Consider the following 22,425-nt stretch of genomic DNA (forward strand, 5'->3'; position numbering starts at 1 on the left):
TGCACAATCATTTGTATCAATTTGTACTCTAGAATCTAGAATCTAGAAAATATGCTCCTGGACTTGCATCAGCTCCATCTACAATCTGTACAAGCGATTGGCTATGTGAAATTTTAGGGACTTTTACGCGAGACATCACTGACAATCATTCTCAGTATCGTTAGGTATCTGTCTCACTCATGGTATTATGCTACGCCAGTTTCCGCTTTGTGATCATGGACTTTTATAAGACTACTCGGTCTCGAAAAAGATAGCTTCGCCGAGACGTTAATTGTTTGACTTGTCGAAGCTGGTTATTAGACTCCCAGCGAGTTACGTTAGAGGTAAGATATCATGCCAGTCGTACTGCATGATTTATGGGAAAAAATAGTGACATCGATAATCAATAACAAGTTGAATAAAATGGAAACATACCGATTATCAAACAGCTTTATGACGCCTTCTACACACTCTACGTGACGTATCTTACTCTTTTTTTTCTCCCTTTCGATGAAAAGAATCCGTGGAAAGTAAATTCGGTCTTTTTCTCGTTTGTCGCATTACGCGTACGAAAGTTTGTCTCGTCAAGTAACTGCTATTTCACATTTGTGACAGATCAATCTCGACGAAAACGTAAATAGCATCGTTTCTATTTTTCCCCATACCCACATCGAGTACTATTTTATTTATGTAGCACGGACGCATTTTTCTTAGTCGATGTTACATTTTTTTCGAACAGTACCATTCATAAAATCTAGTTGGTTAATTGCATAGCTCATATTATAATTTACTTCTTGAACTTTCCAATGATGTAGAATAAAAATCGCGAAGTATTGTAGATTGTTCCTTTACTGAGATTATATTCATTTCACTTTATCTTAGTTATTTATATGAAAATTATATATATTTTGCATTTTTAGCAAAAAATCAGAAATTATTCTCGAAAATATTGTTTTCGTATAAATTCAGATAAACAACCATTTGAATGGATTGTATTTGTATGTAACACCATTTTCTGAATACCATAAATCATTAAGAAACATTGCATTTATAAAGTAATGAAACACAAACTGTCAGGATATTATGTTAATGCAATATTGTGTGATATGTTTTAGGACAGATTCTTTTAATGGAACGGTAAAAACACTGAGGCTTAATGGAGGGTCCATTAGAAATAAAAGCTTCTGCTCCGGGAGTAGAAGAGCCTATAAAGTCCGAAGCACCTGTGCAAAATCCTGATAGCAGCGATCGAAGTGATGGTGCTGTGTCACCACCTCCAAACTGCAGTATTTGTTTGGGCAAGCTGGTAAACACATCGTTTACAGACAGCTGCCTTCATCAGTTTTGTTTCACATGCCTGCTTCAATGGTCCAAAATAAAAACAGAGTGTCCACTGTGCAAACAGACTTTTAAATCCATTATACATAATGTTAGATCAGAAGAAGATTATGATCAGTACCACGTGCCTAGGGAGCTGGCTACTTTGGATATCAATTTAGATCTTGGTCATTCGGTGGATGTCATTGGGCATCGTTTTCATTATAGGTATACAAAATTGTGCTTCTAGACAATTTCACATTGGCAATTCTACATAAATTGTTTTAATTTCTTTTAGAACAACTAGGATGGGACATAGTCGAAATCCACACGAAGTATTGCTTAATCCAGAGCAAGTTGCAAGAAGAGAACAGTTGCCAAGCATAGCTCCACAAGTTCCCATCGGAGAACGTTTACGTAGACGTGCAAACCATTCTGTTTATCGTCGGTCCATTTACATGCATGGAATTTGGGCTACAGCATTGCCTGATGTATTTGGTCGTTTTCGCGATTGTAGCGCAGATTATTATCGGTTAGTTTCTATCCCATTGTCGCGCGAAGATTTAATGTACAGGGGGTAACTATACTTCGTTCACAGGAGAGAACCAAGAGAATTGAATCGACTCATCCCTTGGTTAAATAGAGAATTACAAGCGTTACTTAATAACAATACCCAGCATTGCGCGTATGTGTTGAGAATTATATTGGAAGCCCTCATCCAATACGACATCAGAAGCCCCGAGTTCCGTGATCTAGTTCATCCCTATTTTGGAACATTCACGGATCACTTTGTACATGAACTACTCAATTATGCACGGACTAACTTCGATCTAGTTGGGTATGATCAGTCTGTGATCTATTTACCTCAAGGTACATTGTCGTACTTTCTTTCATTATATACGATGAATCATTTAATTGTGTTACCTAAATTGACTTGCGAATTATTGCAAGCATTCTTCAATGACTCGTCCTATTATATAAACGATATATCATATTCTTTGATATATAAATTAAATTTTACTCTGTTTTAGGAATTTCGAATGAATATGTACCAAATATCGATTCGCCAACATCCAGTAGCAACAGTATTAGTTCTGACGATTCAGATGTCCGAGTTCTGGATGAAGCAATAGATCTCAGAATGAATACTGTAACACCCAGCACAGGACCCCATACAATTAGCGTACCTGGTAAATTTTAATCTCTCCCAGCAATGTACTTTATACACAAAAATTTGGACCACAGTTGAAAATAATTTTGTTGATCAGGTCCGAGTACTGTGGGACAGATGTTCCTTCCTGCAGATATGCCTTTCAACGTACCAGATGTTTTGACTATTTCCTCCGATTTTTCTTCGTCCGACAATGATTGTGAAATAATTGGATACGTAAAACCTCGCCACGAGAGAACGCCAGAAATTATAGAATTAGTATCTTCAGATCCTGAAGAAGTAAACGTTCCTCAAGCAGCGAACGATAACGCACAGTAAGTAAACACTTGATTCTAAGATATATCTTAAGAATAACCAATCTCAATAATATTTCAGGTCTTCCACGTCTGCATTTTATGGAGACAATTCAACTCAACCCAGCACATCCCATACCATTAAGAAACGAGGCTCTATCTCATCGTCCACGGACACCGATTCAGATCTCGATTATATTTGTAGAAGGGGCGAAAGATATCAACGTTGTTCCAGAAAATCAAAGAGGAATACGACCACCAAAAGACGCAATCATTCGGGCGAAACTAGGACTCGCAATCGGGCGAGGGATTTGTCTAGTTCTGAAGAAAGCGAGCTAAGGAAACGAGTAACGAAGAGAACTTCGCGCACAATAAAGAAAAGGATAAGTAGCAGTAGTGATTCCAGCTCTCACGAGAGTGAGATAAAGACAGTAAACGACAAGAAATCAAGATCTTCGCAATCCTCTACGAAAGGCACGGTACGTGTTCGTAAAGATTTAATTAAAAAGGAAAGCCGATATTTGGACGAGGAAACATACAGTAGTGACAGCAGTAGCGAGTCGGAGGAGGAAACAAGTAACGTTAAATCTCGAACCTTTAAGAAATCAAAGAGGGCTTACACTACCAGCTCGAGCGATTACGATATGGTAGCCGAGAAATTGACCAGAGCCATCGAAAAAGCCAGACAAACTTCGGACACAAAGGATTCTCACCGGAAGGAATCTAGGTATAAGAATGACTGGCAATCCATGTCTAGGAGTAGCAGCGCCTCCTCTTATACATCTCAGAAAGAGAAAAGAGTTAGTTCTAGGCGACGAGAATCTCTGCGTGATCTTAGCGGTGACGATAGCAATTCGAATAGAGACGTATCAAGGAAGAAATTAGTTTTGTTGAAGAAACCGAGACCACTGGTTTTGAATAATTCGAAATCAGACGACGATCGTTTTCGTTCTCATAGTCAGTGCAGCAATTATTCAAGTAAATCGTACACGCATAAGAAAAAGTCAAAACACAAAGACAAGCACAAAAGTAAAAAGAGGAAACGATCCAGCAGTAGAACGTACAGCTCGTCTATGCGATCACGATTGACTCGACGACACCTTACTTAAAAAAATTGTACGTTCGTGGTTCATTGAAACATTCCGATTCGAAGAATGATTCAAATAAATGCAAAATAAAGAAAGGCAAGTTCCTGAGAGATGCTAGGAGCCATAGAAGATCTCAGGGTAACACCAAATCAAAATCAATGGCATCGCGAGGATGCATGTATTCGTTGATTAACTCGAAAAATTGACGAAGATGCTACTGATGAACGAACCTTGGATCGAACAGCTTTATACTGAACCTTTTTCTAAACCAATCGTGCGTGCATAAACTACAAACAATGATGAAGCATAGTGTATCACTGATTTGCGGTTTAGAGGCAACATTCTTTACGAGAAGACTAGAAGAGTACTGCGTCATACAAAATATGCATTCATATTGTTTCATTCCTTTGCCTTTTAAAACGAGGATATGGCTTCCATTTCTGTTATAAAAATAATATATGAAGAATCTGTATAAAAGTTCCGACATTAACTGTTCTTTCATATTTATAATTCTTTCTTCGGTATAAATCGATTGGATAAAAAAAAAAAAGAATACCCAGATAAAGGTACCATGGTTCTGGCTAGCGTGTTATAGAGCAACGCATATTCTACACACAAAAAGATTCACAAATTGTATGATTATAATTGCTATTATCTTCATCAATGTACAATAAATTTGGGTATATTTCTTTACGATCTTAATTCCCAAAGAATGTTTGTAAATATACGTGTATCTTATAAACAAATAATTTAATTAAAATGTTCACATAAATATAATTTTTTGTAAAGTAGGTAAACCTAGAAATGTTATATGTATATTATACATGTTATACGTAAATCATAAAATAACTGGTTTGTAACAGGTAACACTGATTTCCCCTTCTTTTTAAAGCTGTTACATATTTTTATGATTGACAACAGGCTTAAATCATATTTTACTTTCCTATTTTTTTCAGCAAAATTTATTGTTCGTCCCTTATTGAAACAATACGTATTTTATTAATGCATAATTTACATTTGCGTTTGCATCATTTGAACTCTGAATTATGTGAAGTGAACTCCCTCTGCGTTGAATACATGTAAAAGGCTAAAATAAAATTTATATTATGAAATCGAGCACAAATCGTAATGCACAAACCAGTGTAAACACACAACTCGTTATACCTGATGAAATCATCTATGTCCATGGTTCTGGCACGTTTATACTCAGCATTTGCCTTTTGCAAAATATCGTTCACCATCTCTTTAATGTCAAATCCCTCTGGTACTGTCTAAATATTATATAAAAGAAATATTTTTAAATAATTCAAAGATGTTTTTCATCAATTCTACAATATTATTCACCTTATTATTAAGACTACAATGAAGCTTGAAATTTTTCTCCAGCATTGTTAATACTGTGGTCTGCTTAAATGCTGCAGAAAGAGTTTTATTTTTTCTAACAAATGCAATTCGTGTCAAACCATCCCATTCTTGATAATTAATAGGAGGTGGTGGATTGCGAGGTTCTATTCTAACTACATTTGATTCCACTTTTGGAGGTGGTCTAAAATTATTTTTTCCTACTTTCATTAGCATGTCTACCCTTGCTAACAACTGAGTATTTATACTTAAACGACAATATTGTTTATCTCCTGGTTTAGCCACCAAACGTTCAGCAAACTCTCTTTGAAACATAAGTACGGCACATCTGTAGAAAATAATGTGCTGATCAAACCTGTTTCCTCTTGTGTGGCCTATATATATATATATATATATATATGTTAAAAATTAGCATAATGTTCTGAAAACTAGTCCTTTTATATTTCTTTACTACCTACATATTGTAAATTACCTGAACAATGGTCTATGTAAAAGTAGTTTAAACACCAAGGGTGATGATATCTTGTACGGTATATTGGCAACGCACAAATCAAAGAAAGGTAGTTCTGTCTTTAAAACATCCCCGATCATGATCTGCAGTTTAGCTTGGTACGGTGTACCTTGAACACGCTTTTGTAATTCAGCTACCATTCTAGTGTCTAATTCGCATGCTATAACCTTTTTACACTTGTCCAATAATTTTACTGTCATGTTGCCAGTACCAGGACCAATTTCCAATATAACATCTGTTGATCTAACGGCAGCTTTTTCTACCATACTTTGAATTATTAATGGATTTTTTAAAATGTGTTGTCCAATATCCGTATTAAACATAATACCTAATGTGAATAAATAAAATTAATATGCATTTATATTTTCCGTTATAGTTCAATTATTTATAGCTATTTGTTTCATACCCTGTCTTGCAACATCCTTGTGCACACGAGACTTTTTCTCCACTCGCACTTTTGGCATTTTGCTTGTGTTTTTGCAACTTTAAAATTCGTAAATAAAATGTACCGCATGTTATCAATCCACATAGTACATAAACAAGTTCAACCTCTTAGGCATGACGCGCCACTATAGTGGCTCACTCTAGTAGCTCACTCGCTCACCGTTTGAATTAAATAATCGTCTTCATATGCATTGTTTCACACTTATTTTGTCTTCACATCGATTTACAGGAGTGTTAATGCTGTTCTTAATGCTCTGCCGTCAAGGAAAATAGCCTCGCGCAGAATTCAGCCGTACCTAAAAGGTTAAGGGGTTAAACTCCCTAGCGACAAGATAAAGGTAGAGGACACAGTTACCGACAAAATGAGAGGAAAACATCGGTTTACTGGCTGATACTTCATTAAAATGGATTTTCTTAGAGAAATCCTATTAATGACTACAACTACGTTGTATGACTATACAATAATAACTGCACTACATTATGTGCAGACCGATTACATTTATTTTCACAGACTAATGATAAAGATATAATTTATATAATTATAATAATTATACGATGTTATAAACTATAGTTTATATTCTCACTATACTATAAATCTAATTCAAAATTTCTTGAGATTAAGTACTTGATCTTCTAATTCTGCTATTTTCTAGAAATGTTTGAACATCAAAAATTAATATTGAAATTTAGAAAATATAATTAATAAATGTATTAATAACAAAGCGTTGAAAACCTTAAGATATTCCTGTGTTTGAGATTCTTTTGATGCCTCAGTTTCTGCTAACAATGTTTTGTACCTCTTTTCTAAAAGTGTGACAATATTATCTATTTCACTATGCTTTTTAGTATTTAAAATTGTAGAGAATTCATTCTTTTGGTCTTGCAATTGTAACTGCAAGCTTTTTATTTCCAAATCTTTGTTCTGAAAGACAACATAGATTACATGACATGTATAAAATCAAAATACCATTTTTATGTAACTATACTATTACAGTTTTTAATTAAGTACCTGAATCACTCTCAACATTTTTTTCTCGTGGTCATAAACACGTTTTTCTTTCGATTTTTCTAATTTTGCAACAGCTTTCTTCAATTCAGAAACTTTGGACAACAGATTCTCGTATTGTTGTTGTGTCTCACATTCTATTTCACTTTTCCAATTCATAATTTCATCTCTCAAAATATTATATTGCTCAGCTAATGTAGTTTGCAACGTTTCCTCCTAAATACAATATTAAAATATAATATATAATAATAATGATGTATTGAGAAATACATCATTTAACTGTACGTCTTTTATCCTTGAGTCTAGCTTCATCTCCAAACCAAAAATTTTGTTATTCAGCATTTCTACATCTTTCTTTTTCTTTACATCATTCTGAAATAATTCCGAATCTTTCATTTCTAATTCTTTGTTTCTCTCCTGTGCAAATTGTTCGAATTGATTATATAAAATCTTAATTCTTTCCATTAAATGATTTTTCATTTCTTCAGTTTCTTTGTTCTGCAAAAAAATATCTGTCACATTTTTTACTCCAAAAACAATAACTTTTTATCTTACCTTACCATGGATGATATCTTCCAATTTTTCATCTATCATAGCTATACTGCTATCCAATGCTACATATTTTGATCGAGCTTCATCTAGTTGATCCTTTAACTCGTTAAACTGTTCTACAACTGTAGAATGATATTCCTGCATAACTTGTTTACAATTCTTTTCTAGCAAATTTTTCATCTTTTGTACATCTAATAGCCTTTAATAATTGCCAAAACATATAAATTCCATTGCTGTTCCCAGAGTACATTTAACTAGTACTAAGATGTTTCGCCATCTTAGTACTAATTTAGTAGAAGTATACTAACTTAGTTTTTAAAGTAGCAACATCAGATGTTAACTGGCTAACATTTGAATATAAATGATTGTCTGAATAATGATTACTCTTCTCTACCAATTGCTTTTTCAAATACTCGTTTTGTAACTGCAATTCTTCGATAAAGGTATTCAGTGTATCGATACGGTGTTTATAAATTTTCAATTGACTTTTTCTCGCTGCATTTCGATGGTAAGAATGAACAGTTGGGGATGCATTAGTAGAATCCAAACACTGACCCATGCTACTAGTGCCCATTGCACGGTATTTCAATAATGGGTTGCTTCTATGATGTTGTCTACATTTTGCAGACATTTTGTAGTTATTTAAAGTACTATAGAATGGTCTTACAACAAAGCTTGATAGATCACTGATAGACGAACTGGTACAGACCTGCTGTATTATAGATTGATTATTTTATTATCATAATAGCGTACATATAATATCAATGTAGATACCGTATGATATGGCTTAGGGAGTGGTAGAAGAAGCCCACTGGGCGGCAATTTGCTAAAAATTCCTCCAATCCGACCTGTTCTCAGTTGTCTGCATAATTCCAACAGATACTCATTTCTTAGACGGCGTTGCGAGGTCTCATTGTGCAATTTTTCCAGCCAGTCCCTACATAATTGCACACTCTCAGCAGATGTCAGTTGCAATATGTAAGGTCTAATATGCGTTAGAATCTCCTTGTAAGTTCCGTCCAATTTTTCAGCTTCTTGATCTTCATACTTATCAATTTTTTGCATGGTCCTTATACGATTCGTTCAAAATATGATGTCGATCAAAACGAATAAAAAAAGACATTTTTACGAAGTTTTCACCTTTCAAGGAATCGTTGCTTTTGTTTCTATGCCGAAACGATAATTTCAAGACGATCAGATTTGTAACAAAAAGGTGAAACGCCAACATATATGTATATATTTTAATTTATCATTTATTACTATTTCTCTCTATACGTCATGTATATGTGAGATTTTCCTATGTTTTACAGATGTTTAACATGTTACATCAATAAGTAGAGATTAAAGACAACTATTAGATTAGTTAATAAATAAACGAATAAAAAAGACTCCATGAAATATGTTATCTACTGTGCACAATCTTCTTTTTTTACAGCTGATCAATAACATCTTCAAAGGAACTTTGAAGAAATTTTCCAAAGAGTAAAAAAATACTTGCACGTACTATGTATGTAAGAAACACTGATAATTAGAAGCAAGTATAGTGAGCACAATAACCAACAAGTATGGTTATTGAGCTTGATTATTGGGTCGAATCATAAGCAACTTCAACTACAAATGGATATTTTCTATGCCGAAAAAACTACATACGACTCGTATCGAGCATCAAATAAATGCGAATAGTTAATAATAATGTACATTCTTCGATACATTGCTCGTAACCACTACTTTCTTACTTGGACTGAAATAAATTTGAAGAAAAAAGGTGACAGTTATCAATGACTCAACCTAATATATTATAATAATCCCTTCATAGCCAAGTATCACAGAACAGCTCGCAAAATGACAAAGCTCGATGATGAAGACATTTGTCACGAATTCGTTCACTCCTAAGCCAAGTATTAAAATAATCGTCCATTCTTTTATAAAATTATATCCCGTGTATTACACACGATCATTACTTTTCTTAAGGCTATTCTTTTTACCTTTCTACGTCTACTTATAAGATAAAATTGTACAATTCACTAGATTCTTCGTACTTTGTTCATCAGCCTATCGTTTTGTGTTTCTTTTTTTTACCTGTATAAGAGTTGGTCATTGAGATGTAAAGCAGATACTTCAAGAAATACTTGCTAGAACCCTAAATACGACTATTCAACATAATTTGATTTTCTGCAGTCTGTTTCAATTCTACGAGCTTTCCCTTCATGGGCTGAATATTTGTACCTATCCACTCGTCCACCATCGTCGAGAAAAAAATACTTTCCATTTGAAACCTAAAGTAGCCCTCTAAGGAGGATAATTCCAATAATAATCTACAAAAGATGTTCATCACGTTATTCACTATTTTTTCATATCGTTATGGTAAATGATCATGGAACATACTCTGTGAAAGCAGGAATTAAGTTCTCTAACTGCATGGGATTTGTATAATTATTAGCCACTTGCCATGGATTCATCCATGTAGATATCCTGTAACATTGTGATATCATAACAAGGAGAGGAACATTGAAGCTGCAACGTTTAAATTCTTACTTACTGTTCGCTAGCAACGATATTATGATATTTAGCTCGAAAATTCAAAAACCATTCTACTCCTACTGCAACCTGCCATCCAGGAAAGAGCAAATTACTAGGTATTGGAGCAGGTCTTGGCTGCGGAGTTATGTGCAAAGGATGATCTATATATCCTAAGCTTTTAGCCACTTGATTGTGAATTTGTTCAGAATAACCATGCAGCCAGACTTTCAGGCATAGCGCTAACGACGGTATCGCTGTAGGCAATAATTCGCATAGTGTCGCATAGTGGTCGTACCTAGAATTCAAATTCAATAGAACAGTTCGCGTGCGATTAAATGAAAACTTACCTCGACCAGCCAGTGAAGGCTGTTCCTCGAAACTCATGAACTTTATTCACATGTACACTTAATTCTTCCAACCACTTTTCATGATTACTTATGTGATGCCTTATAACTGGGACATGTTGTGAAGAACCAGTAGCACCTTTAAATGCTGTGGCTGCCCACATACGTGGAAAGATTGCAGTGTATTTATCCCACAGTCCTACCGAAATATTTTCGTATTTAAAATGCAATTAAAGTTAAGCATTTTTATATGTCTGTTAAATGAAATATTATAGTATAGGATATTAAGAAATGTACCATGAGGTAGTGCAAAATTATCCCTTGGATTATAATGCCAAATCATGGGCTCCACATACTTCCCAATATAGTGGTCTGGAAATTGTACGAAACACTTTCATGAAGCAATTAAATGACGCTAATTAACATGTATAAATTACTAAGATACCATTCAAAACCTGTAAATCTATAGATCTTAACATATCATCCCATATGATAGTCTTTAAATAGGGATATGTTTCTTGCACATATTGTGCAACAGCCAAAATATGTTCTAAGTACAGAGATGGCTTCCCATATTTACTAGAGGCAGCACGTTTTGTGCACACTGAGCAAAGACCTAGATGCCAGACTTCGTCAGCACCTATATGCAAATATTGGATATCTGGATGAAAGCTAACTATCTGCCGGATTAAGGACTTAATCAAAGGCAAGGTTCTTGTGTTAGATGGACAAATTGAGCTTGGAAAGTGCTCCACTTCTCTCAAAGATTTCCACTCATTATGTTTCAAGATAAACTGCAATTGATATCATTATTAGTAATGCATTTTTTAATTCAATATTGGAATCGAGATTTCATTTACCTCCATATGGCCAAATGTTTGTACTAAAGGAACAATCGCTAATCCACAATCTCCAGCTATTTGTAAGATATGTCTAGCCTCCTGAGCTGTGTACCCACTGGTGAAATTGCTCAAACCATTGCTTCCTATAAGAGAAAGCTCCCGATTGTATGGAAATGTGTCTTCCCATTCTATGAGTATGCCAGTAGCACCCCATGTTCTCAAAAGTGGAAATAGCTGTAAATTATTGTAGATAATTATACTTTTTTTTATAAAGAATATTAAGATGCGACAATGAATGTGGTAAAAAATGTATGATTTTATTTTAAAAAATTAAATTGACCTTCACAGGTTTATTATGCATTCTCCCACAAAAACAATAACATAAAAATATGTCACACTTAAAATCATTAAATTTTATTTATACTGTTTTAGCTATGAATAATAAGAATGATATAAATTAAAGTGATAATATCAGGTGAGCAGGTAATGATTGGATTTTGTAAATAAAAAAGTTATACACAATCGTATCGTTCAGAAAGATTATTGTAATATTAATATCGCGTGGCTAATAAAAGGAAAAATATTGTTATACATAGATAGGATTCATTGATACAACTGTCAGAATAATGATACAGAGTGTAAACAATAAAGTTCGGCACGGTAACAGACCTTTTCGAAGTAACACACTCGTGGTGGAGCACCTTTTAGATCTAAGTGAACCAGCCTGGAAAAGAAAGAACATTTTTCTGTAACGCGTCATTCCTTTAATCAGAAGCTTTTTGAAAATTTCTGTCAACCAGTCGCACGTTTACCTGTGCAAGCCAAACGTCAAGTCGTCCATCTTTCCTCCATTACTACAACGTCATATAAAGAGTGTACAATATCAAATTACTGTACACATTTTCCCCGTTAGAAAATTGTAACAAATAATTTTTTACCTCACATTATACGATAGTATTCCCAATAGTTTGTTTTACCAAGTTTATTGTACACTTCGACATAAATGCGCGGGCTTTAATTCAAATTTGAATTTTTTGTTAAATAAACGCATCGTGTTTGGTAAAGATCAAATGCAGTTAATATAAAAATAAAAGTTTCATTAAAATGTATGAAAGAAAGAATTAATCGATGAAACTGTTTCTCCACGAAATATAACTTTATTTCTGTATATATTTACTTCAGCCTTATATAAAACACGTTACAACTGTACGCGTAATATTAATTCTCAGATATACAGTATTATTGGTCATGTCAAAAACGGTACATCTTGAGAATGGTCGCATAGGTGCAGTTTGCAAATTGCAATGCGTATTATCGACGAGTACGCTACACGATGACAATATTTAGCACATCTTTTCTCAAGGTGCATATATTTTTCTCAATTTCTTCCCCATGCTTTTGTGCGCTGATGCACGAATTGAAATTTTAGTTTTATTTTAGATTAACACACTTAGAAGTCTTGATAGGGTCTTTGACGCTTCTATACAGGATTGTACATTTTTGTTCATTAGTAATTAATTTCGAAAAGATTGTATGGAGCTTGGTGTCTTGATGAAACATGTACACAAAACTGTGAACACAACATACTGGATGTAGCAATGAATGATCTACTGCCTTCTTAAGTGGACAATGAAATCCAACATAATAAAATGATCTTTTAATATTGTTAAGTTAATATAGACATCTGAATATCATAGAAACCAACAGCGAAATCAACAAAATGTAATGAAACACTTATTCTTACATCCAACAGAAACTTGATACAAAATAGAGTATAACAGTAATGGTGATAAGCAATAAATTAAGAACTAATAATGCAATTGGTTGGCACTCTCTGTAGACTCTGGTGTACAGAAAACAATTAATTTTGAATCATCGAGAAGAAAAAAGTGAAACGGGCAACCAGAAAGAAATATGTCAAACAATGATCTTTTATTATACACAGTCACGCGAAATAATTCGCCTTGTTTGGATAATACCATTATCCCCCTTTTTAAATATATGTTACTTCGTTTGTACAAAATTGATTCACCAACGGATGGTTGACACAACGAATTGAGTCAAAAAATAATTTAGATAATTGATTTTACGTAATGCATGCTAGAGTTATTAAGAATTTGATAGGAACAAATGTAAATAATTCATTAATCAAAAAATCATGATCGTGTGATCCATCCTTGGTGTCTTGTGTATACAAGTGTCAGGGCAGGAATATAATAACAGTCAGCGATATACAAAAATGCGATCGGTCATTTAAAAAAATTGAGCTAATCTTAAAAACTACGCTTATATTATTTTAAGACACGAGAATAGGGAAAATCGATCGCCGTGTGCGCCAACCTAGATATTTCGTCAAACACGAAACAATGGTGGAAAAGAAAGATAGTGAAACGACAAATTACAGCGAACACGATGATCTCCTTAAATCTTTAACACTCTTCAGAATGTGTTGACAATTAAAAGTTCGAACATCACGACAAACATTTATACTAACAGAACGACATCCCGTCGATCTTGCCTATTTTTTTCGTAACAGTAATTAATTTCTAGTTTTATCTGCTCAATCTCATGATCAAAGCGTAATAGTAGAGTCGTTCATTAATTTATTCTTCGAATTTCGAATATATCTTCATCTATTACATTTTTTTTACGAATTCAGTGTTTCAGAAATTTCTTTCTCTGAGGCCCTTGTTTTTCGTTTCTTTTTTGTTAACATGTAATTTGCTGTTGCGCAGTTCATGCGCGTTCGACCAATAAAAGTAAATTTGTGTAGGTCGGACGAGATTTCCGAGATACTTTTCAGAACAGGATTAGCTGCTCGTGTGTGTATCTCTTAAGATGCTAAAGGACTTAAGTCTACCGCCCATGATTCGTCGTGATAAATAAATTAATTACATGATCTAATGTTTACACCTTGGCGTTTCGACCGTACTCCAAAATTTGTTTATGATAAAAAAGAAGATACCTGAAAAGGAAAGGTTTTTTCACTGGATCCTTGGTAATAATACTAACTGCGGACTGATTGGCCAGTGCCGCGGACTCACCCCTCACTAGTCAAGACGTCTTTTAATCTTGCTCTCGTGATTAAATGATCGTCGCATTTAAACCATTGATCTCTTTGCTGCCGTATAAAGGCAGTGTAGTGTCCAGTTTCCAAAGAACCTTCGTGATTTATCACTGCGAACAGCGAGTATCTGTTATCGCTGAACGCCATGTCTTCTCCATTCTTTGGCAGACCATCCATCATCGAGCTGTTGTTGTTGCCGTTCCGTCTGTGTGACATAAAGGGCGTCATGTCCAATTGTTCCGGAAATGAGATGAATGTGGAGATCTTCTTGTCCTGTATACTAGAGTGTTCGAATCGTTTTAAGTGAAAACTGGCCACGATAGGAAGTTGCTTCATCGTCAGTTGTTTGGTGCTCTCTTGGTATGTCTGACAATTACTACATTTGATTTTTGCACTGGATCCCAAATGTTCTGCACGTGTGAACCTTTCCAGGCAATCCAATAGAGACGTAGGAGGACCAGAACTGTCGGAACCCGACGCACTAGCTGCTGGACCCAGATCCAATGATATATCCCAAAACGGATCTATAGTAGTCGATACACCGCTAAAAAATGATTACATTAGCAGACAATTTTCTTTATTGTACTATTTAGTATGCAGGATGTAGAGCTGAATAATTATTATATAACAGATTTAGCTTTACACCTTACAAATAGAGATGGATTTTATGCCGTACTTGCATGCCTGGCAAACCACGTCGCTCTGTAGCCCACCGGTAAAGATTTGATCGATGATACAATTGCAATGATGCGGATTATCTTTTACTAAAATCGGCGCTGCCTCGCAATGCCTGTGCAAAACGTCGAGCGTAGCTATAAAGAATTCGTGGGCATCCTGCTGTTCGTAACCTGCTAAATGTCTGGCATGCGTCCATATTAAATGGAGAAGCTTGTGAAGCGTTAACGGTGCTTTGCTACCAGAATAAAATTCCTGAAAAAGATGGGACACTTCACAGACTAGGCAGCGACTGGGTTGTGGGCAGTGATGACGGTCAGCAAGAAAATAATCTCTTAACAGTGGTGTGTGGATGAGGGCCTGTACAATGCAATTCATGAAACATGTACTTCCAAGATTTATAAGTCCTCTTAGACCTGAAAGATTTTAGGACAGTTAAAGTATGTTGGATTCATTAGAAATTTTATTGTCTCTGTCTATTGCATCTTATTGCATTTATTACCTATAGTAGAATTTTCTACAACACGCCTTCTGCGTGGATGTTTCCTCAATAACTCAGCCTCTATTTGTGTTGGTTCCCATGCTCGATAAAATTCTCCAAAGCTCAGGGATTTTGCAGATTCGCTCCACTGTGATTTGGCAACTGCCAATAACTCTCTATCGTATACATAATCTCCACATTGGAAGCACAAGATATTTCCATAACAAAGATCAACAGCTGCAACATAAGATTTGTATAAATAATACATTTTTCAAACATAATAAATTTTATTTTATATTGAATTACCTAAGAAATGCTTTTTTGTCTTTGCATGTTCCTGTATGTGACCTTTTACATAGCAGCCAAAAAATATGCAGTGAAGGCAAGAATGAAGACGGTCCTTATATGATTTACATGTGTGACATAAACAGCTTACAGCCTAAAAAATGTTGTAATTGCTTATTCAACATTTTTTATGGAAAAATTACAATAAAAAGTGTTATATAGACAAGATAACAGTATTGTTCAAGATAAATTATAAAATATTTTTGGGTATATCAAATATGAAGCATAAGGATTATTTAATATAATTTTATAATGCTGTAAAGTGTAATAAAACATTTATCAAAGTAACGGTATCAGTAGAATCATAAATCTGCAATACCGTTACTTTACGCGAGCAACAAATCTGCTAGAACTTTGTACCGGCAGAGTAATCGTTTGCGGCGGCCATTTTTAAATCCGTCTTTACACACGACCGTCCATGAAAGTAACAGTACAAACCAAACAAATAAATTACACCGTTCACGATGTTTTCATTGACTGCGCAACATGTTTTATCTTCGTGAAAGTGTATCTGTTCCAAAATTATAACTGGAACAGTTAATAGCGATTACATTTTAAAGAAATTTGGATCGATTTCATGCGATTCAAGTTCTGTTGAAAACAAATTAAAGAAATTAGAAACAATAGACAGATAAGACAAAGCGTTATCAGTAGAGATCGGCTAATCAGACTAAAAAATAAGAGGAAGAGACGGCATCTTATCTTTGCAATACGAAAAAATAAGATGACAATGATGGCATCTGATTTCTGTAAAGAATGCTCGCGTATATGTAGACAAGGTTGTCATACTTTCTATAATTTACGTGGCTCGTGACTCAATATTGCTAGTGGGAACAACAAAGAATAAAAACGATCCCGCGATTTCCGATACTACGGGAGTTCACGTACGTAGTTGCGACAGTTTCCTACTCCTTGAAACGACTGTATTCATAGTTTTCGAAGCGAAGACAATTCCGAGATGATAAAATCGCTGAGATAATACGGTAAAGAATGAGTCGGGGCAAATGATCGTCAGGTACAACATATGTGCAGAAAGAGAGATGGAGAGACGGGGAGAAAAAGAGACGGAGCATACAACAAGCGAAAGTGAGCAAAAGAGAGAGAGGAGAGAGAGAGAGAGAGAGAGAGAGAGAGAGGGAGACAAAGACAGAACCTTGACCACGGATCACGCGAGAAAAAGATAGTCGCACCTTTCTTACGCGTGCCTCGGTCGACGTGCTGGTCACGAAATAGGAGTGTATCACTTTGTATGGCTGGATACCCTTGGCTGCTTTGAAATTATTCAAGTGTATGCAGCCATGGTCGCTCATCTCAGGCTGGCGTGAGCGACGCTGTCCTGTCTCCTTCTCCTCAGCCTGCCGATGGCCCTGCACGTACGCGTTTGCTCGCCGGCCCTTTTCGACCACCGACGAGTCGACAACAATGACAACGACGATAGGCACGACGTGGATGACAACGGGTCGTCGGCGACGGGTACGAACGATGCGCGAATCGGTTGCTTGACGGCGAAGAAAACGGAGGCTGCTCTGTGCAGGGCGTAGCACGCTGGCCTTGGCAGGAGCGCGCGTGTCGTTGACATGGAAAACCGCGTAAACCTTGGAAAAAAGAGCGCAAGGGTTGTCCGTGCAGTATCGGAGCAAGTCGATCGCTGTCACGCCGTATTCGATCTGTCCCCGTTTGTTGAAAAGAGACAGATCAACCGGGGCCCGGAGGAAGGGGCAGGCACAGGAAAGGCAGACGGATCGAGATAGAGATAGACGCACGCGAGCTAGCCAGACCGATTCTTTTCTTGACACCCACTAGACTCGGGCGAGGACACTGATTTTCTTGGCGGCGATCTCTTCGAGGGGAAAACACCGTCTCGACTTATATGATCTCTCGTGTCCACGTTATCGACACCCGGGTGCTCACGGACACCAGCCGGTCACTGCAGGCGCCGCCGGTACGAACCAGTCCCTCTTTGCCCCCACCACAACAAGATTCTTGTAGAGGCGAAACTCTCGAAATATGTCGTTGCTCATGCGCATGGAAGTGGATTCGTTGTGAACGCAACCGCAGAACTATGTAAATTTAATTTCAACATTAAAATAAATTATGCATCACATTATTATACATGTGTATATTGACCCTTAAGTAGACTTTCGACACAGAATTGATGAATCAAATATGCTTTGTGATATTAAAAGCACTGTGAGATAATAAAAAATTGTCGAAATCTTTAAAAGAGTTACCTGCGCAAAAATAGATAGAAAATTCGACTTAAAAGAACTTTTTGCACAATATGCAAATAAACTATAATTAATTATTCAAAATGAATTATGGAATGTTTTCATACTGGATGTATGGAAACAATACGGACTAACGCGCAATTCATTTCAAATGTGGTGCGCTCTCCGATTGGCGAATAGTGCGCACTTTCGATTCTCGAAATCAAAAATCGAGACTTAAGATTTCTGCCAGTCACGAGAGCCGTAATTTTACATATTGTCTCGTGATTGGTTGAAAAACGACTTGTTTTCATTCGAACATTAGCATTTGCAAGACGCTGTGAACGTATTTGCTGACATCATCGAAACGATCAATTTCAGAGTTTGTTTAACAATTGCCGTCATTATGAATGTACTTTCGTGAAAAATGACCGAGTAAGGTAATATGTTTAGTTATGTACTACATAATAAATAATATTTAACATAGTATCAACATTTAAGTATAAATAAGCTTGAACGACCGTTTCACTTACGATCATCAAAAATAGATGAAGGATTTGCGAAATTCTGGCTGGGAAGTAGAGTAGAAAGAAATTACTTTCGCTAAACAACACCTGTCTTTCTCCCGTTTTAGGTAATCTAGTAAATTCTCCGGAAAATCAGTATACTAGGATGGTGCCATATCAGTACCTTAAATATAAGTAAGTAAGAATTTTGGAAAGCAAAATAGAAATTATATTTTATAGTTATTTAGTACTTCTAAAATGCACTAGCATCGTTGCGTCGAATGTTACCGGCAGAGCCTGATTTTTTAATAGGACTTAAGGCGCCATCTTTGATAATGCCTCGAAACCTTTTGGTTCTTTTAAAACTTCAAATTTTTAGTCGGTTAATTTTGTATTTCAGTTTTATTTTAGGTTCGCTTCTTTTCGGAAGATTATGTAAATAGAATATGTTATTAGTATTTGTTAACAGAAACGATCGATGCAATTTTTTAAGAAATATTTCTTGTAAAAATTTTGGATTTAATATTACCCTTTCTTTTTGTAATTAGTACTTTGCCATGAATTCTATCAATTGGCCGATGAAGAAACAGTGGTTATTTAACGAGGTGAGAATATGTAGTTATGCAACGAAGACAATTAAGAGTGCGACGTGACGATGAAAGGAGGAAATCCAAGGTCTGCAAACATCTATCTTTTTATTAATAAGACATGATTTACAGAAATACTATGTAATAGCTATGTTACTCTCTAATACACGAAGTAATAGATCATCAACGACACGAATGTCGATATATCCGGCCTGAATCCTATAGGTGTATTTCTAATCTACGCAATACACAGGTGTCTTATAAAAAATGGTAGTATTGTAATAAAATAATTACATTAAAAAGTCAAGTACAATTTAAAAGTCAAACGTTAATGAAACGATTCCCTAGGTGAACTATAATTCTTCCTGGTAAAATGATCGTTTACTGCATCATGCCACTTTATTACGCGACACCTCGCGATATACAATATATATATAACTAAAGAAAATATATTAATCTTCCCGGTGTATATAGCTTTACAGATATTGTTATGTAAATTGACATAGAACGAGCATGTAATTAGCGTACATATGCTTACTATCGCTCCGTATGTCGAACACCAGTTGTATCACCATTAGAATGGAATCATTACATCAATCATTTACGTTGCTCGTAAAATAAACAGGACAAAGTCACACACGAAGCAATCCAGTCCGAAGATCAGCTGCGGCAGGACTCACCTAACCAAAATTTTCGACAGAATCAACGAAAACCACTCCTGCACAAAAAAAACGCTCTTACAAACCTAATAAACGGCAGAACACTCTGTCGTGCACCGTCGGCACCCGTTTCCATCGTCGATCAGCAATCAGTGCTGCTTTTGATTAGAATTTACTGACACCAATTAATCTGCTAACTGAGCGATCTTTCATTGAAGTCTCAAAAAGAAGTAGACAAGTATGTCTGTTGAATACGATCAGCGGTCAAAAGAAGCAGATGAATATTAATGATGAAATAACTGGCCGTGCTCGGTTAAGAGATTAAGAATCATTATCCATAGAAAAAGAACCACAATGTACAGTAAGTCTCGGTTCAGGCAACCCCGGATTAATGCCACCACCCTTTTCTCTTTCTATTCCGGGCTCTCTTCGCATTAATCTAGAGTTTATTGATTCGTCAACCGTCTCGGTATGGTTGCACCGATTCAATTCTAGTCAGAAAGAGCGACTACAGTCGAATCTGCCGATCGAGCAGTCTCCTTGGACGTTTGGTTAGCGCTTAATCATCCGACGAGTAAATAGAAACCGCCTCGAACGAACATTAACACCGAACTCCGCCTGTGAGTCAAACGCGCTTAATATTCTTTTCATAATCGGCTGACATCATTTGTTGCAGATGCGATTGACCGGCGGCGTCTCTTCGCGAAGGCTATGCTTCAGTATTTTTTATGCTATCTGTGAGTGAGTCATCATCAATGTCTCGTGATATTGAAATATCTTGATATCTCGTGAGTCATTGGTCAGGTGTGACTATAAAATCATTTCTTCTTTCTAAACAAAACCTGCACGCCGAGGAAAATATTCTCTCGCTCCTCAGCTAGAACCTCGCAATATACGAAGCAGTATAGTTTCTCAACGTGAACGCTGAGAAATTTGTGGGTTCCTTAGAACCAATGAAAAGTTTTGAAAGAAGATTGAGAGCCAAAAACTGTTGGGAAACTATACGCCACAGGGAATCGGGAGTAGCGTTTAAGATTGAATTGTTCGCCGATGATTACTGAGAAAATTTCAGCGGAAGTGTGAAACTATTGTAGCCAGTTCAGGCTTGCATTCTTGACGTCTTTCTCTGAATTCGCGTTCTAGAAGTCCGTTCCCGCGCGACTATTCCGCAGATAATCCAAGTATCGCTTCCCGAAGCGCGGTTCGGTCCCAGATTCGACGTGCGCCGATCGGATCTCAGGTGCACGCTGTTTTCTCAGCGAAGTTTTGTAATCCTCCGAGCCTCTCCCTGGCCGTTCGTTGACTCGCGGTTCAGGGCTAGGCCCCGACTCCGTTTTGCGCCGCGTAATAATGTGCGTGCACCTCACTCCGCCGCAAAACTGGGACGCTGCGTGGCTGAAAGAGGAGACAATTGTGGGAAGAGGCTGAAAGCGAGATCGCCCTCCCCGCCTCGTCTTTCGAGTTTCCCTTTTCCGAATGACGCCGCGCCGAAGCTATAGAGATGCCGGCGCCGATAATGGACGTTCCACGTTTTTCCTTTGATTAATAAAATGCACCTGGAAACACGGATTCCGTGCACGTTCTACTCGTATGAAACATTCATCCTGCGGCACTCCGTTCTGCTACTTACGGTCGCTGTAATCTCGGCGGATCCATGGTCAAGTCCCAGGTAAAATAATCGGATTGATATGCAAGTTGCACTGCCTCCCAAGAGGAGAAGCTGTCGCAGGTGAATAGTGCAAGCTACTTTCACTTTCTGAATCTACGGTATTCACGTTTTCGTATTTTCTGGGCCCGCGGAGGTAGCGCGAAGACGAAGGGTTTCCCTTTTTTACAGTGAAAAGGAGGAGAGGTAGATATCATTGAATCGGTTAGCCATGCGAGCATTCTGGGTCGATTCGCTGAGAAAGGGAACACACAATACATAATTGCAACAAACAAACGCCGTGAAATGGCGGTAAGTTGCGTTCCCCGAACCGGCCTAAACAAATGATTCATAACTCGCATTTTCCGACCGTTCTCCCGGTATACGGTTTCAATTCATCGTCGCAAATAAGGCCATATACATTAAAGTTATTCGTACGCGTTATATGCAGCGTAGACACTAATTATACGTGCACTCATACATCCGTGTTCACAGGTCGGAGTAGCGAGAGCCTTATGAGAATAAGGTATTCCATTGATCGCCGAACATTCTTCCGTCTCTACAAGGCGAATCAAGAACGAATCGTTGGCAATTCGCGCCCAATTAAAGAAACACACTCGACCGCGGGACGATATTAAAATACAACAATTAGACACAGCAGAACTTTAAAAATAAGAGGCAAAAACCACCGATCAGTGAAACACATTTGTACTGATGCGAATGCTTTACGAAGAGACTAGTAAACTTCTGCAGTCTGACAATGAACGACTTATTCCACTGAAGATAATCATCCGCCATAACCTGTGAAGGAATCTCTGAACTCT

General features: G+C 36.6%; 5 protein-coding genes and 1 long non-coding RNA gene across 8 annotated transcripts; 2 read left to right on the forward strand and 4 right to left on the reverse strand.

Annotated features, from left to right (window-relative positions):
* Positions 1-176: 176 nt before the first annotated feature.
* On the forward strand, positions 177-4,960 carry LOC117226462 (uncharacterized). The gene is made up of 7 exons (XM_033480789.2): positions 177-323; positions 1,095-1,524; positions 1,595-1,828; positions 1,895-2,166; positions 2,328-2,486; positions 2,565-2,781; positions 2,843-4,960. The coding sequence occupies exons 2-7, from the start codon at positions 1,136-1,138 to the stop codon at positions 3,867-3,869; spliced, it is 2,298 nt and encodes a 765-aa protein (XP_033336680.2). The 5' UTR covers positions 177-323; positions 1,095-1,135; the 3' UTR covers positions 3,870-4,960.
* On the reverse strand, positions 4,580-6,264 carry LOC117226466 (putative dimethyladenosine transferase). Its single transcript, XM_033480799.2, has 5 exons — positions 6,128-6,264; positions 5,683-6,049; positions 5,193-5,538; positions 5,013-5,119; positions 4,580-4,935 (listed from the first exon to the last, which is right to left on the reverse strand). Exons 1-5 carry the CDS (start codon positions 6,183-6,185, stop codon positions 4,893-4,895), a joined length of 921 nt encoding a protein of 306 aa, XP_033336690.1. The 5' UTR covers positions 6,186-6,264; the 3' UTR covers positions 4,580-4,892.
* Positions 6,265-6,322: 58 nt separating this feature from the next.
* Positions 6,323-8,812, reverse strand: LOC117226020 (uncharacterized). 3 transcript variants are annotated; one of them, XM_076525249.1, is made up of 7 exons: positions 8,498-8,812; positions 8,032-8,435; positions 7,727-7,922; positions 7,457-7,669; positions 7,175-7,387; positions 6,899-7,087; positions 6,323-6,461 (listed from the first exon to the last, which is right to left on the reverse strand). In XM_076525249.1, the coding sequence occupies exons 1-7, from the start codon at positions 8,786-8,788 to the stop codon at positions 6,426-6,428; spliced, it is 1,542 nt and encodes a 513-aa protein (XP_076381364.1). In that variant the 5' UTR covers positions 8,789-8,812; the 3' UTR covers positions 6,323-6,425. The 3 variants fall into 3 exon arrangements, with proteins under 3 accessions (XP_076381364.1, XP_033335844.2, XP_033335843.2); XM_033479953.2 differs by lacking the exon at positions 6,323-6,461 and adding an exon at positions 6,546-6,814 and having other exon boundaries at positions 8,032-8,432; XM_033479952.2 differs by lacking the exon at positions 6,323-6,461 and adding an exon at positions 6,546-6,814.
* Positions 8,813-8,958: 146 nt separating this feature from the next.
* Positions 8,959-12,443, reverse strand: LOC117226022 (hexosaminidase D). The gene is made up of 9 exons (XM_033479956.2): positions 12,242-12,443; positions 12,099-12,153; positions 11,448-11,663; positions 11,033-11,381; positions 10,885-10,959; positions 10,591-10,786; positions 10,263-10,538; positions 10,109-10,195; positions 8,959-10,038 (listed from the first exon to the last, which is right to left on the reverse strand). The coding sequence occupies exons 1-9, from the start codon at positions 12,268-12,270 to the stop codon at positions 9,864-9,866; spliced, it is 1,458 nt and encodes a 485-aa protein (XP_033335847.1). The 5' UTR covers positions 12,271-12,443; the 3' UTR covers positions 8,959-9,863.
* An 899-nt stretch (positions 12,444-13,342) lies between these two features.
* On the reverse strand, positions 13,343-17,999 carry not (ubiquitin carboxyl-terminal hydrolase nonstop). The gene is made up of 6 exons (XM_033479954.2): positions 17,188-17,999; positions 15,959-16,091; positions 15,674-15,889; positions 15,173-15,587; positions 14,474-15,040; positions 13,343-14,394 (listed from the first exon to the last, which is right to left on the reverse strand). Exons 1-6 carry the CDS (start codon positions 17,305-17,307, stop codon positions 14,337-14,339), a joined length of 1,509 nt encoding a protein of 502 aa, XP_033335845.1. The 5' UTR covers positions 17,308-17,999; the 3' UTR covers positions 13,343-14,336.
* A 498-nt stretch (positions 18,000-18,497) lies between these two features.
* Positions 18,498-19,617, forward strand: LOC117225991 (uncharacterized). The gene is made up of 3 exons (XR_004491679.2): positions 18,498-18,644; positions 18,839-18,905; positions 19,259-19,617. It is a non-coding gene; the product is annotated as an uncharacterized LOC117225991 (long non-coding RNA).
* Positions 19,618-22,425: the final 2,808 nt, after the last annotated feature.

This window comes from Megalopta genalis, chromosome 11, assembly GCF_051020955.1.
Source record: "Megalopta genalis isolate 19385.01 chromosome 11, iyMegGena1_principal, whole genome shotgun sequence".
Lineage (NCBI taxonomy): Eukaryota > Metazoa > Arthropoda > Insecta > Hymenoptera > Halictidae > Megalopta > Megalopta genalis.

Coding starts and splice junctions, on each gene's coding strand:
- LOC117226462 (XM_033480789.2), top strand. CDS start 1,136: ATGGAGGGTCCATTAGAAATAAAAGCTTCTGCTCCGGGAGTAGAAGAG. Junction 1,525..1,594: donor GGGCATCGTTTTCATTATAG/GTATACAAAATT, acceptor AATTTCTTTTAG/AACAACTAGGATGGGACATA. Junction 2,487..2,564: donor CCATACAATTAGCGTACCTG/GTAAATTTTAAT, acceptor TTTGTTGATCAG/GTCCGAGTACTGTGGGACAG.
- LOC117226466 (XM_033480799.2), bottom strand. CDS start 6,185: ATGCCAAAAGTGCGAGTGGAGAAAAAGTCTCGTGTGCACAAGGATGTT. Junction 6,050..6,127: donor CAAGGATGTTGCAAGACAGG/GTATGAAACAAA, acceptor TATTCACATTAG/GTATTATGTTTAATACGGAT. Junction 5,120..5,192: donor ATTGTAGTCTTAATAATAAG/GTGAATAATATT, acceptor TATAATATTTAG/ACAGTACCAGAGGGATTTGA.
- LOC117226020 (XM_033479952.2), bottom strand. CDS start 8,788: ATGCAAAAAATTGATAAGTATGAAGATCAAGAAGCTGAAAAATTGGAC. Junction 8,436..8,497: donor TCCCTAAGCCATATCATACG/GTATCTACATTG, acceptor TCTATAATACAG/CAGGTCTGTACCAGTTCGTC. Junction 6,815..6,898: donor AAACACAGGAATATCTTAAG/GTTTTCAACGCT, acceptor AAACATTTCTAG/AAAATAGCAGAATTAGAAGA.
- LOC117226022 (XM_033479956.2), bottom strand. CDS start 12,270: ATGGACGACTTGACGTTTGGCTTGCACAG. Junction 11,382..11,447: donor AAACATTTGGCCATATGGAG/GTAAATGAAATC, acceptor TATCAATTGCAG/TTTATCTTGAAACATAATGA. Junction 10,539..10,590: donor GCCTTCACTGGCTGGTCGAG/GTAAGTTTTCAT, acceptor TTTGAATTCTAG/GTACGACCACTATGCGACAC.
- not (XM_033479954.2), bottom strand. CDS start 17,307: ATGAGCGACCATGGCTGCATACACTTGAATAATTTCAAAGCAGCCAAG. Junction 16,092..17,187: donor CCGAGGCACGCGTAAGAAAG/GTGCGACTATCT, acceptor AACATTTTTTAG/GCTGTAAGCTGTTTATGTCA. Junction 14,395..14,473: donor GACGTCTTGACTAGTGAGGG/GTGAGTCCGCGG, acceptor TTTCCTTTTCAG/GTATCTTCTTTTTTATCATA.